Consider the following 15,982-nt stretch of genomic DNA (forward strand, 5'->3'; position numbering starts at 1 on the left):
ACTTTTAAACTTTTTTAAACTGTTACACAAACTACTATTTTTTTAACTGGCTTAACAAAAACTCTTTCAGAAACACCATTTAGGTTTGAAATACACTGCAAAATGTACACTGTTTACTGGAGTATAAGGGCACATTAGCAAATTATACATATTGCTATTGTTTTCATGACTTGAAACACCAATACTTCTGAAAGATTTAAAAATCTGGAATTCATATGTACCTAAGTTTGCTAGATGTAAAGGATTTCATCCAAAAATGTACAATTACTGTGAAGATACATTGTACACATAGAAAATAATTTTCCTTTTAAATAATTAATACATATTAATTTTCTACATGAAATTAAACAGTACAACAGCTACAAATATAACAAAAAATAATAAAAATGAACACAGCAGGAAGATGATAAATCAAGTCAGTGGATGTATATTCCAGCAATATTCACAACATTCTAATTATTTTAAATATAAATTCATTTATTGGATGGGCCAGAACTATTATGAAATAGCTTACAATAGAACAATATCTTAAAAATCTGACAAGAGACAAAAGATACACAATTCTCTGCACCACATGCTTCTTTTTCACTTTTTTTTTGTAAGATTTCATAAACAAGTACAGGCTCATTGCTTCCAACATTTCAGGTAAATGCAAAGGTTCTATACTTGAGGTATAATTATTTGCCTGTCATTATGATGTATGACTTTCGATCTTGGCTAAATGGAACAGCTGAACAAGGAAGCTACAACAGCCTTACCTGCGCCAATCACACGCTCAATTTTAATACAGGAGGCATCTAGCTCCTTGGCGAATTGATGGACAGCTCTATTTGGGTCCTCATAGGTTTCAGGGTCAATGTAGGTTTTGGTGCCTGGAAATTTAACTGTAATGATGTAAGAAAGCATGACTGTGATGAAGCAAAGCACTTATTGTGCAGTCAGCCCAGGAATTTCATTATGCAGAGTGCTCCTTGGAACAGTGAACTTGCTTCCACATCACCTGATTCACAGCAGTTTTAACAGACTACTTCAGTCTGCAGGCGTATAGGTATTATCTGCAAGCTTCTATAGGTAACATAGGATCCAGCTCATAGGTGACTAACTGAATTGCTTTTCCAGTAAATCAACAAAAGACAGCACCAAAATTCTCTGACATGACTCTTATCAGACTGGAGATTTAATTAAATTCATTGCTATCATGGCATAGTTCAAGCCATATTGAGGTTTGTAATGGACTTGGAAACACATTTGTAAATCTATCAGTCAGTCAATCAATCAAATTAATACACTGGGAAAAGAAGACATTTCATTTACAGGTAGCCTACTACACTGACAGTAATATTAAAAACATTTAGACATCTTACTTATTCTTTTGATTTATTTTTTTAAAGACCAACCACCGTTGACATATACATAAAATTAATACAAGCTGTGAGGGACTGCTATCACAAAACCAGAGAGAAATCTACTAAAGACACAGTTTCTTCTTCACCTTGAAGGGCAATAGAAGCCAAATGTACAAAGTGCAGAATAAAGTTAGAAAATTTACAATATTCCTGGGATCTGCTAACCATGTATGACAGCAATTTGAAAGAGGAATGGTTTATATGAACTTTCAATTATAAGGCTCTGGAAGTTCTTAACTGCTATGAGGAGGTAGCCAATACACCTCAGAAAAGGTAGTCAAGATTCAAACAACATAGAATCATCTTAAAAGTTAAAATTGTCTTAAAACGCACCCAGAAGCATGCAGGTAACAGATAATGCTATGTCAACTTTAAATCAATTACAATAATGTATTCCAAATCTAATCATTTGGTTAAAGACAAAGATAAGATAGATAGGCATATATTTGGTTATATTAATGCAATGAAAATAATTACACTATATCCTCAAAAAAAACTTTATTGTTTTTTAACAAAGCCACTGAACAATCTTTTCATTAAATCTTACTATTTGGAGAACAATATATTTCTTTATGTATTACACTGTAGCCTAACTGTGCTTATGTCATCACATCAACTTGAAATTATATTTTTAAAATAAACACATAACAAACAAAAAGAAGCAGAATGTATAAAGGAAAAATGGGATTTAAAAATCTTGATTTATTCTGTTGTAGTTGATTGTTTATCCAAAATTGATTGTCTTAAACAATTACTGTTGCAGTTTATAAAACTGACAGATGCTCATTTGTTACTAAAGCTGAACATGAGAAAAAAAACACAAGAAGAAAAGAGAGAGGGGATAGAAAGAGAAAAGAGAGAAAAAGGAGTACAGGGAAGAGAGGGGGAAGAGAAAAAGAGAGAAGGGAAGAAAACAATAGGTTAACCTCCTAGATTGGCAGGCAGATGGAGAATGAGCCATCTTCTCCTTTTTATTTTTTCTTTCATTTTTTTTTTTTTTTTGGTTTGATTTTGCGATAAGGGAGCTAGATTGGAGGTAACCTTCTGCATCTCAAACGGGTCTCTGATGGTTCTTTATTCAAGTTGTCACAAAACATTTTGACAGGCCAGAGCAATTTTGGCATAAAAACATGAAATACTGCCCAGCTTGGATTCGAAGACATTGTTAGAAGAAATGGTAGGAGGAAACAAAACGTAAATTGGAATTGGTTCACTAAACTCCTCCATTGTGTTTATATCTTTAAATGTAGCACTTGGGGCCATGGAGAGTGGAGGGCACCTGGTACAAATGACTGGACATTCTATTAAATTCAGTGCTCTAAAAGCTAGTTAAACGGTTGCTTTCATGTTTCTGTAAAAATTCAATCCGGTGGCTTAGCACCTAAGAAAATTGTCTGTATACTAAAGGAATAAAAGGACACCAACTTGTAAATAGCTGGTGACCACAGTGTTGTACTTTAGGTACTATAAATACAGTCATAAAATCAAATAAAATGCCTGGTTCTCATCAAATGACAAGAAAAGATATCCTTGTAAAAAGGGTGATTCAAAAATATCAAGGATTTACCAAGATAGGATATCTTAAGTGTATTTCTTTCATTATTCGTTTAAAAATGGATGTTTTAAAATAAGAACAATTTTGACACAGTTTCTGAATATTTTGGTTTGTTGCTTATCTTGATTTAAGAGTGTGAGCTTTTTGTGTTGTAATATCTCATTTACATCTCTCATGAATGTTAAATATCTTAAAACCACCACTGATATTTTGCTCTAGAGATGAAAACTTTATATACACAACAAGTTCCAGTTTATCTTTTCTATGTTAGCAGGTAAAACATGCAGCTTTATTTTTTCTAATTACAAACTGGATGTCAAATGTGAAAAAAGGGAATGACATCAAAATATTAAAAGTGAATGATGACAGTTAGGCAGAAAGCTATACAACATGTCTCAGGTAAGCCATGTTTTAATTTACCTTCAGCATTAACTTGCAAGCTAAAAGCAAATTAACTAAGAGGCAGCGTTTGATCATTTGGGGATGTCTTGGATATCTTCAATAAGCAAAGAAAAGTGACATACTGATTAAGGTATTATTAAATGATTCTTCCATCAAATTATTCACATATGGGTAGAATCTAGGATTCCAGGAACTATGGTCTTATGTTACTCTCTTCTATATATGTTTACTGTCATCTATATACAAACTTGACACAAAAATTAAGGCATTCAAGTTTTGATCCTCTCCTTCCTGTCTGGGGAAGTGTTAAAAGTATTCTCTCATGTCATGAAAGAGAAAAAAATATAACTTTCACTTTTTCTGCATATCCTCTAGCTATAAACAGCCTATGGTACTCTCATCACTGGGACTTGTCACAAAATCACTGCCAGTTAGCAAGAGGAAGCACCAGCATTAGGAGTATGTCAATAATCCCAGGAGAGGAGTCATAGAATCACATGTGTTCAGCAATAATCAGGGGCAGATTTAAGTTTAGTGAGGCTTAAACCTTCTGCAATTTGGGATATTCTCTTTAAGGAAAAAGATTCTACACCCTAACTTGTTAGGACCCTTCCAGGGCCTTGAAAGGAGTCTGCGAAAACCAGGGGCCCTGAAACTTAATCATCATGATAAAGCCCCCTCTGGTCATAACTTTTACTATAATTTCTAGAGTCCTAATACCCTCCCTGCCTTCAGTGGTTCAAATTCTACAATTTCATCATTGATTTGAATATGGATTATATAAAGACACTTCTCTTTTGAAAACTAAAGTCAAGGGAACTGTTGGTTCAACAATTAATAACATGCTGAAGAAACTTAGGGATGATAATAATGGTGTTCACATTGTGTTTTTTCAACCACACACTTCCTTGATTGATGCTACATCTTCCCATGACTTAAGAATCGGGACATGACAATATCTTCTTAGATACTGACACAAGAATTTGATGAGTAACACAAAAATAGATGTCATTCTTATGCCATTTATAGAAAATTTAACTACCTATGAGAAATTTTAGTAAAGAGTATGGTTACTAAGAAAAATTATACATAAAATTACTTTCAATGTTTTCAAGGATTAAAAATAGGAATACTGGATTTGGATAAGAGCATCATCCATTGGATTTTACTTTGGGTGCAAAAAGTCAACATTTACTCTCAAAGCTCTCAGGGTTTCACTTGCCATTCATGTGCAATAACAATAAGATTAATGCAGTTGAACATCTATTTTTTTTGGTTCCCTGAGCTATGTTCTGATATAATTTCTAAAATGAACTTTAAGAATCAGGTAGCTCAAATCCACAGGAAAACATCAGAGTACTGAATCCTATTATTACACTATTTGTGTCTCAAAATATCTACCTGTGATGGCCAGTTTATAGTAGATGGACAGAGAGAGGCTCATTAGTCTAGTTTTTCATTATAGCATCACTCACTGGGTAGAAAAAAGGGCCTGTCCTTCTAACTTGAAATGAATTCCTGAGCTAGAACATGGGCACATGCAACATTTAATGAATCATTATTAGCATGATATGAAACACTTGGGCAAAGATTGCAAAAGGAACAATTGTGACATAAAAGCTGCTGAATATCCTTTCAGTTATATTAAAATTTCTTATGAGAGATTACATTTCTGAATATATTTTTAAAGAATTCACATAATGTTTTCATTCTACATATTTGTTCAAATGCTTTAAAGCAACATTTTGAGCTCATGGTATATTTTCAAGCCTGATGCATCAGGAATTTATTCATGCCAATACTGACAATCAGATTTCTGTATTAACTGGGGTAAATAAATAAAGAAAAGCCAAACACTTACAATGAAAGTAAAGCTCTTCATCCCCTTCTTGGTCAGCTTTGCTATAACCACAGTGCCTGGAAAAAAATAAAATTTTGATGATCTCAATCAATAATCTAGTTTTGTGTATTTAAAATTCAGTATGATATATCTTAATTACTTAAGAACTTGCTAGTTGGAGCTATGAACAAAATACATAAACTTTATGTCCATAGTTCTGAACTCAATAATAATATAGCAATTCACATGATTTGAAAAATGCAAAGAATATAAAGTGTGATACAGTGCGGAAGGGACCTATTTAACAGATTTATATTTACCAATGAGTGAATATTTGTTTATACTTTTTCCTGAAAAACAGCAACAACAGATTTTAAATGGCTTCCAGAAACCATTAACTAAAAAAGTAAATCTTTCCCCAGGTATCTCCTACATTTATTATAAAAATCGAACTCTAAAAAATAACTAATAAAGAGTCACCCAATAGAAATGACACTACTCATTCCTCTTCTAACCTTGGGAGAATGAAAATTTATTGACCTTTAGTGTTTCATATGAGACAAAGAATAACTGCATTTACTAGTTAACATTCTAAACTAAACAATAAGTAATAGGCTGACATAATTCTGAAAAATCAATACATTTTATGTTAGAGATTAGAACGAATTTGTGTTCTACCTTCTTCCAATGATGAAGCCAAAGACCATGAACACCAAAATGATAGTCCCGGCCACTGCAACCACAGCAATTATAATAACAGGATTCTGTTCACTTGAGACTGCTGTAGCTGTAAACAAACAAAAAAGAAGGCTCAATAAAATACTCAATACTATTCAACTTGAAAGATTAGGCAAAATCTTATAAGCAAGATATCTATGCTATTAAATTCACCTTTAACTTAAATAAATGTATTCTATTGTAACAAATTTAAATAAATCTTTATTTTTTACATTTTAAGTAAGTGGTAAGAACAATACTTTCATCTATTTTATATTCTTCAGCTAGGAAAGATCCCTGCAAAATGCCTTGTTGAATGGCAGTCCCCTGCTTAATTGTTGGAAACTTAGTTATGATCCAAGAAATAAAGATTTTTCATTTACAATTGCTAGTAAATCCCCATTTTTCCCCTCAGTAAGGTACTTGATCCCACTGTATCTGTTTCCTGGTGTGTGAAAAAAACAAACAAACAAACCCAAATAACATACTCTCAGCATTTTTCAAAGTACCTTAAATGATTTATCTCTCACATCATCAATATAGAATAAGAATCATGATGTAATCATAGCAAATCAATATGAATTTATAATTCACCTTAATTCAGGAAAATAAACAGAATTACTTATATTAATTTGACAAAGTATGCAATGCACACATTTGAGAGTTTAAGATTACAGAGGAGCTAGGCTGTTTATGGAAGAGCCAACTTTCTGCAAGTACTGTAAAAAACATTTTAGCATTATCCAATTGTAGACACTTCCTGTACAAGACTAAGTGATTCTTCTATGCTCATTAAGGCAAACCCGGCTGAATCTTTCTGAGAGTCTCTCTGGGAGCAGTATATGTTTACATGTCCTTTAAAGCAGCCTCTGATTCTTATTCTTCATCAAGTCACATGGCCTTCTCACTTGTATTTTTCCAAATTAGTGAAGTTTTACTTATCTGGCAATTCACAATTGTCATATTTTCCCCAGAATATTCTATTTTCAATACTAGTATAAACCTAATAAAATAACCAAATGGATACAAAACAGTGAAAATGTATATTCCAATAGATGATTCAGTTACAGATTAATATCTAATATAATGAAAACTAATACAGTTTGTTTATTTCTGAAACAATCAACATCTGTAAACTTTAAGGTAGGATGGAAAATACGACTCATTCTTAGTGGTGTCAAGGGACTTGGTCTCCAGAGCAGTAAATTAAATGTAGGCAGAATGTGTCTTGCCACAATAGGCAACATAAAGGTGTTTTTTTTTTTTTTTTTAATTGGTCTTTCTCTATCTATGTTTCCCTCCTTTTCACAACTCGTCTCTTAATTTTGTATACTTATGCTAACTATAGATAGCTCTTATGTTGAAAAGACAGTAAAAATAGCTCCAGTGAAATAAGTTTCTGAAAAGAGATATTATATACACTCCCTAAGTCAGGACCTGCTGATTTGTTCCCCAAGAGAATGAAACAAGGGAAAAGGAAAAAGAAGAAAAAGAAAACAACTTTAAAGCTTTAATTTCTGAATTACAGCCTATTATGATTCAACAGAGAAAAGATGACTTCAAGTAATTTTGTTGGTTTGGTTTGGTTGTTTTTTGTTTTTATCTTTCTTTTAATATATATTTAGATAGGAAAAAGAATGGAGTAGTTTTGTTCACAAGGAAGGAAAAAATTAAACACGTATGTGTTGAAATTATTTCCATTCAGTTTGTCCCGTGGGTCTAATTCTTTGCTTGTCTTAGACTCCCTTCTGCCCTTAGCTTCAGAAACACAACTCCAATGAGAAAACTGAAGTCAGGTGAATGGTGAATTAGAAGTTGTGAATATTTACTTATATGTTTTTATATATAGTTAGGATCACACTTTAATCTTATGGTAGTCACTATTTATGATTCATATTTTCATCTATTTCATGGATAACACATTTAAAAATAATTTATATGTCATAATCACTACACCACAGTTTAAAAATTGTAAAATTGGTAGCAGTGGTTCTGTGTAGAAGGGGATTTTAGGATATATGTAAAATGGAATAATATGTTTAAATTCCCTTTCCAATCAGTGCTCAAGTAACTTCTTTTGGGTGGATCATCTTCCTAGCCCTCCTTCCTAGCACAAGAGTCACTGTTTCCTGACACTATGATAGCAGTGGGCTGTGCACTCTACCAGTGCTTAACTGTATAGCCAGAACTTGTGAGCAAGTCTCTCTCACTAACTGAGCACATCAAATGTGCTTGTGTGTTTCTGTGCATCCCTAAACCCTAGCACAGTAACCTGTGTGCTGAATCAGTAGTTCTTAAAGCATGTCTGGGAAACCTCAGAAGCTTTCCAAGGAATCTGCAAGGTCAACTATTTTCACATAATAAAATGTTATTTGCCTCTTTCACTTACTCTCACATGCTCACAAGTGCACAGTTGAGTTTTCCAGAACTTAGATGACAAGTGATAATGTCATCATTCTGCTGGCTAATGAAATGTGTCTTGTGAATACTTGTGTTTTAAAAACTTCTCAGTTTTAATTTCTAAAATGGTGAATATCAAATAATGTAACCCAAATAATCAAAATCTACTTGGGGATCTTCAATATTTTTTAATAGCTTGTAAGGCTTCCCATGGAGAAGGCGATGGCACCCCACTCCAGTACTCTTGCCTGGAAAATCCCATGGATGGAGAAGCCTGGTAGGCTGCAGTCCATGGGGTCGTGAGGAGTCTGGCACGACTGAGCGGCTTCCCTTTCACTTTTCACTTTCATGCATTGGAAAAGGAAATGGAAACCCACTCCAGTGTTCTTGCCTGGAGAATCCCAGGGATGGGGGAGCCTGGTGGGCTGCCGTCTATGGGGTCGCACAGAGTCGGACGTGACTGAAGCGACTTAGCAGCAGCAGCAGCAGCAAGGCTTCCCAAGACCAAAACACTTGAGAATGGTTGTATTAAATAATGAAAGCTGACACTCAAAGCGGTCTGTGTGCTAGGCACTTTGTGTACATTAACTTATTCAATCCTCACAATCGCTCTGAGAGTTGGGTATCACTCTCTTAGCAACTTGGGCACAGAGAAATAGCTCATCCAAAGTCCCACAGCCAGACATGGCAGAGCTGAAATGTGAAACCAAGGACATTTCTACTAGCTTCAGCTGATACTGATAACTTGTTTTTTTGATTAATGTGAGGTATTCATTTCTTGCTTACTTGATGAGTGTCTTCTATGTGTCAAGCACTATATTAGGCACTTGTAAGACTAAAGCAAATGGGAGATATGGATTGTTCTTTCATCAAACTTCACCTTCCAGTGGAGAGAATATTCTGATGATAAAAATCACCAAATCCTTTCTAATGCAAAATGCATTTTTAGCATTAGTTTCATGTGCTCATTTGGGTTCTACTACTTCATGTCAATCTCTATGATTGTTAGTTATTTCATTTTTAAATAACGAAATAAGATCCATGAATTTCTGCTGCTGCTGCTGCTAAGTCACTCCAGTAGTGTCCAACTCTGTGCAACCCCATAGACGGCAGCCTACTAGGCTCCTCCGTCCCTGGGATTCAGTAGGTAATAAATAATAGTTTGGCCCAATATTCTTAATTTACAAAGTCAGGAAAATACACAAACTAATTTTTTAAAGATTTTAAACTCAAGCTTTAACTGATAAAGAATGTTTGGGTAAGTATAACTGACTGATGTTTCTTTAAGTTTGAACTAATCAGTAGAATATGAAAAAATCATTTAAATTGTTTAATTATATTAGAAACTACAAAGTAAAATATCAGAAGATCAGTCTAAGTGGAAAACTACTTAGAATACATTTAACAGAAGACCACTCAAATGTTTAAATGTTGATAGAGTAAAAGACTGTAATGTTTTGGAGGCAAGAGAATAAAGAATACTAAATTTATCACACCAAGTTATAAGAAATCTTTTTCAATGGATGACTTTTGTGTTTATAATTCTATATAACTGATTTACATTTAAAATATATTTCAACATATGTTTTATTATTTGAGGTTGCCAGAGTTACTGCTCAATTTAAAAATATAACAAAATATTTTGAAAAAAAGACTACTGTTAGAAACTTACTAAGCATGAACTAATGTAAAAGAATACCAATTTATTCTAACTTTTAGAATATCTAGAAAAATATTCTCCCAAAATCAAACTCTTTAATCAAAGTTGCATTGATTTAATTTATTAAAAAAACTTCCTATTAAAAATTGAAAAAAGGAAATCATATACTATTTTAAGCTAATTTTTGTGTAGAATTCCATGAAAAATTAGATTGGCAAGGAGAGAAGGAGGTAACAGCTGGGTGAACCTTGTATGTGAATAACATTGAGAGAAATAAAAAACTTTCAAAATACAGAAACATACCCTGAGGCTTCAACCTAGCTGAAGAACAGCCAGCAGTGGTACTCAAGCTGTTCTAAACTTGTCCTCTTACAGTAAACCGGGACGTGCAGCCTAAGATACATCCGTTTATTTGTGATACACTCTAGTTACATGTATTTTTTGTTATGATCCTATGTTGCATTATAAAACACCAAATGGTAAAGGAGACGAGATTTTGGTGACGTTCTATTTTTAAGCTTGAGTGGTATATACAGAGATATTTAATTATTCTTCTTAATATTTCATATATTCTTTAAATACATTATTTACTATGCTTGAAATATTTCATAAAACTGAAAAAAACAGATGACAAAAGTAAAAATAAATACAAAGTCTTCCTCCTGAATGGCAAGTTTCGAAATCATTGCTAAAATTCAAGTAGCTTCAATTAACCCTGATTTTTATAAATTATCTTTCTGTGGCCCATCTTGGTATACTTTCTGGCTTCATTTAGGGGTGTCTATGAAGTGGCAGCTTTGCCTGACAACTAGAAGATCATTTGAGGGTCTACGAAGACAGCTTGTGTAAATACACTTTTGAGCAAGCTTTGCTTCTGCTTCTGACTTAATCTTCTCAAAATAAACCCAGTACGTATTAAAGAAATTAGACAAAGTGTATAACATCACAAAATAGCAAGTTTTAAATTATTATTCTGAATAACCTTTACAAAGTATATAGATATATATTTATATGTACACATACATTCAGGGCCTCCCTGATTAAGCTCACCTGTAAAGAATCTGCCTGCAATGTGGGAGACCTGGGTTCACTCCCTGGGTTGGAAAGATTTCCTGGAGGAGGGCATGGCAACCCACTCCAGTATTCCAGCCTGGGGAATCCCCATGGACAGATGACCCTGGTGGGCTAAAATCCATGGGGTCGCAAAAAGCCCGACACCACGGAGAGATTAAGCACAGTACAGCACATACATTCACCTTTAAATGTAAAAATCACCTTGAACTAAATCATGACACTCAATATTGAAATAAAAATTACACCAGCGTTATAGAGATAAGAATCCAAACCAAAGGTGGTAATTACCTTCAAACATTTTACCTGTGGCTTCCTCTAGTGTAGCAACGTCAAGTCTGGGACTGTAATTTCCATAACCAGCAGCAGTAAAAGCCCGAATCTGGAAAACATACACTGTTCCTGGCTTCAAGTTATTAATGGAGGCTGAAGTGGACTTGGTTTTTAATGTCGAGTAGGTCCGTTCCCTTTGATCCTGGAAACAATATATACAGGGAATATTTAATTGTGATTACAACCAGACAATTTGACAGCCAATTCTTGCAATTTGTTTCAATTTGCTGCATTGTTTTTATAAAGGCTACATTGTACCCTGTGGAATATTGGAACACTGAGCCGTTTCTCAGATAATATAAAATGTAAATGTGACCACGTGCCTTTGTTCTACACATTTCAAAGATAAATAATTTTGTTAAAACATTTATGATGTTTTGAGTCGTTGCTTTGTTGGTAGAGGGCACATTGGCAAGAACTATTAGTCATAAATATAATCAAATATCCTTTTGACCAAAATATAACTCCATTTGTAAAATCTATGGTTCAGTAGAAATCTTCACTTCATGATACAGTTCTCTTAATATCATTCCTGAATGTTATTCAGCAAGCAAACCATATGTTAAAAATTAACAAAGGTATTAAATCAAGAAATTTAGCTAACCACCACCAGCATAGTGAGACATCAATTGTTTTCATTAAAACCTACACTTCTCACAGAATAAAACCACTTTTGCTAAACAGCATTTAATGGAATATTTGAAGTTATCAATGTAAGACTTAATGTTTTAAATATAAAACAAAGAATTAGATACTTTATGATTCAGCAGTTTTTTAAATATCTTAGTTTCTCCATTTTTCAGATATGAAAACTGAGACTTGCAGACTTTAAAAATGTGTTTATCATGTTATATATGATAAGTAAGAATAATATAAAAATTCAAAGAATATAAAAACTCCATAAAACAATATTTAAATGAATAAAAATTTAAAAGTTGATATGATTCTAATGTGCTCTTTATAAAAAAAGTTATAAAAACTACTCGGCAAAATATACGATTCTAGATAGGTTCTTACTTGTTCAATAATAAAACCTGCCCTCAACTGTGCCTGGTAATAAAAATATTCAGTGAAATTTAAAAATGTCAAACTGGTTGTTTGAATTATAATATTTGCAAAACTGTAAATAAATGTATACATAAACTGGACTTAGTAAAGCTGATTTATACTGTCTGCATTATAATCATTTATAAAAGATATATATAAATATATACAATATATAAAAATATTATAAATATATATTTATCTAAAATAAAAGAATGAGGAAAAACTGATATTAGATGACATAATTTTACATATATATATATCTCACAAGCTTACATATATTATAAAGCAATAGTATTACTTGTAATATTATTTTGTAATTTGCAAATTCAGTAAACAGATATTCTGTTTCTACCATGTAAAAAAGTAATCAAATTTATTCCAGATTTGTAAAATATTGTGTTGCACTATAAGAAACTTTACTCTCACTTACCACCTAATATATTTTTAAAACACATTTCATTGTTTTTGAAATCTGATGAAATTTCAGAAGAAACTGTAACTGTCAGAGCTCACTGGAAAACAGACATAACAAAACCAAAACTAAAATCAAGGATCCCCTTAGAAATACATTTGATGGGATAAGAAGTATATCCTCTAGTACAAAAATGAAGTATTTAAAATGTAACTTTGGCCATGGAAGTTATATATTCATAAAGTAAATAATAAGTAAAAATATAACAAACTTAAAAACTTTGTTTTTCCATTAAAGTGAAAAACAAGTATCCATTGCCAAGGGTTAGCACTATATGCATTTAAGTGATTTAATCAAGTCAATTCAGTCCCCAAATATTTACAGAGCTTCATGTTTCTATTGTGAAATTCTATCTAAATGGTTAAAATGGTTATGTATATTAGAGCACTTTAGCTAATTAAGTCAATAATAATAATAATAACACATTATTACTATTACTACTAGTAATAATAATAGTTCCATGTTTCAAACCTTGAATCAGGTTTTCTGTGAGACGGAGAGTAGAATATTTGTGAACAGGGGTGTGTCAGTCTTTCTGTCTTTCTCTAGATGGGTCAGAAGTAAATAAACTCAAACATGGAGTTACATTACTATTTACTAAAATTTAGCCATTACAGGCGACTGAGGGAGCAGCACTTGAGTTTAGCCACACTACTTTTTCATGGAGAGAGGGGTGTAAAGAAATGATAGACATAATTAGCATGATTAGTATAACTTCAGGAGGAATTTAACAGAGTGAAATATAATCACCTGACTACATATTTATTACAGAAAATAGTCTTATTTTTTTTCAAATTACTAAATTATTTGAGGCCACCATCATTATCAATGAAACCACATACATAAAATAAGTCATGAAGGGCTCAAATAGATAACCTGAAAGAAACATTTTCAGAAACACATTGGGCTCTGTGGTTTCTGTGGTACTAAACATCCTACATCTAATAATTAGGATATCAAAACTTGAATACCTAAACACACTACTAGTGGAATATTTTCACTGGTGTAACACAAAAACTTAATTCACAGAAACCATCATTATAATAATGAGCCAGAGATTCAGGGAGAGGGTTATTAAAATTGGCTAGCATCAACTATCCATTTTGAAGTAGCTCCAAGCAGTTGGTATTATAATGACTAGCTTTAGTCGACAGTGCAGTAGGATGACATGAGACACAGCGAGCATCATACGAGGTTGTACGTTTCAGAGGTTCTTAGCACTTACTTTCTCGTAATACTTGATTTCATATTCGGTGATGACTCCATTGGGATGTTCGGGTTCCTGCCAGGAAAGCTCCACACTCCGCTGCAGCACTCTCTCCTTCATTACTCCGCTCACTTGCGAGGGAGCTGTTTGGACAAGATGTGTCAATAAACAATGAGAAAATTCACTGGATGCCTCAAATCAAATGTCACAACTGATCAGTCCCATGCTGTGCCAGTTTCATTAAGGTAAAAGAAAGCACCTTTTCATAGCTCACAATTCAAAAGCTAATGAATATTCAAACAGGACCTTATTACTGTTCATAAACCTTAATAGAAATTTAAATTAAAGTGCAAACAGCAGAAGATAGCATTGTTCAAGTTAGTGAAAATGGAAACGATGGGGTTGAGAATGACAAGCAAATAAATGCTAATTAAGGCTACAAAATATGATTTCAGATTAATCTCCAGTGATAAACTAAGTCCAAATATTTATTTCATATACAATGACAATACACTTTTTAAAAGAAAAAATAATTTAACACTGTGCCAGGTAAAGTATATGGAATGGCTACTTTCATCTTTAATGAAAGGAATCACACTTTAAAAGAGATGGTTTTATGTTTGACATGCATGTGTCTGTGTGTGTGTGAGTGTGTTCCCAAGAATTCTAATTAACCTTGAAAAAAAATTTATACTTCATTAGGTCAAGATGCAAGAAAATGCCAAGGCTTCTGTTACTTAAATATCAATATGTATGTGTGAACACATATACACACACACACAAATGCTTGCACATGTAATTTATACCTATGTAACCTAGGCTTCAAGCTTTAATAGAAGTAATTCAAGCTATAATTTTGCTTTCTCTTTCTATACAGATAATAATATGCTTAGAATTCTTTCATCCTAATTAGTGGCATATACTCTTTTTGGTAGCTAAGACTGTGGAATGTAGGAAACTAATTTGCTCTGTCTAATTTGCTCAGTGATGATTAACTAGTTGTCTTCTCTGTCTAAATGAGTAGTCACACTGGCTTGGCTGAATTTCAGTGGGGTCATTATGTTTCATGTATCATGCTCTATCTCATTCTGTAAAATATTTTCAGGCTGTTAATTTAATTTTCAGATGTCCAAAATTGTTAATAATCCTGCTGACAGAAAAGCAATTAAATGGGGCTAAAGCTGTTTAAGCAAGCTTCTGATGTTTATCCCTTTGGCTTTATTTTGTTTCTTCTACTTCTTAATATTTTCTTATATCAATGTCGAGAAAAAACATTTGTCACAGCTTTCTGGCTTGGCGATTTTGAGGGAAGGACCTGGAAGATGCATGACTCCCATTTCCTCTCAGATTACTAACAAAAGCACAACTAGGGCAGATTAAGTGGAACAACTTTCCCTTTAGGGGCATGCAGCTGAAGTACTCAACATACTGTGTTTACAGACTAACTGTGTTTCTGATATGTTTCCAATAAAGCCAATTTCTAATAAAAAATCTTATTTTTTTCCATGACTTTTAAAACCTTAATATATGCAATGAAGAAATATTTGTTTCTAAAGTGATTTATCTCTCCACCCAAAACATTTTTAGCATCTCAGCAACTATGTGGTTCAAGAAGTTGCATCCCCAAACCACAGCCTTGGAAACACAAACCTCAACTAGTGGTGAGATAAGGTCTTATCGATACTTAGCCAGTAATCTCTAATAGTCTAATTTACTTAAAACCACTCATAAAATCTGTGCATGCTGCATGCTAAATTGCTTCAGTCGTGTCTGACTCTTTGTGACCCTGTGGACTATAGCCCACCAGGCTCCTCTGTCCATGGAATGGTCGGGGCAAGAATACTGGATTGGCTTGCCATACCCTCCTCCAGG

At 33.2% G+C, this 15,982-nt stretch overlaps 1 protein-coding gene across 1 annotated transcript in view; it reads right to left on the reverse strand.

Moving 5' to 3' along the window:
• The window catches only part of EPHA7 (EPH receptor A7), a 209,628-nt gene that overhangs the window by 21,661 nt on the left and 171,985 nt on the right, over nt 1–15,982 (reverse strand). The window contains 5 exon segments of the mRNA XM_010834724.1: nt 759–884; nt 5,225–5,280; nt 5,882–5,990; nt 11,343–11,526; nt 14,129–14,253. Of these exon segments, the coding sequence (XP_010833026.1) occupies nt 759–884; nt 5,225–5,280; nt 5,882–5,990; nt 11,343–11,526; nt 14,129–14,253 (600 nt within the window).

The sequence above is a fragment of the Bison bison genome, unplaced genomic scaffold (genome assembly GCF_000754665.1).
Source record: "Bison bison bison isolate TAMUID 2011002044 unplaced genomic scaffold, Bison_UMD1.0 scf7180017864035, whole genome shotgun sequence".
NCBI lineage: Eukaryota > Metazoa > Chordata > Mammalia > Artiodactyla > Bovidae > Bison > Bison bison.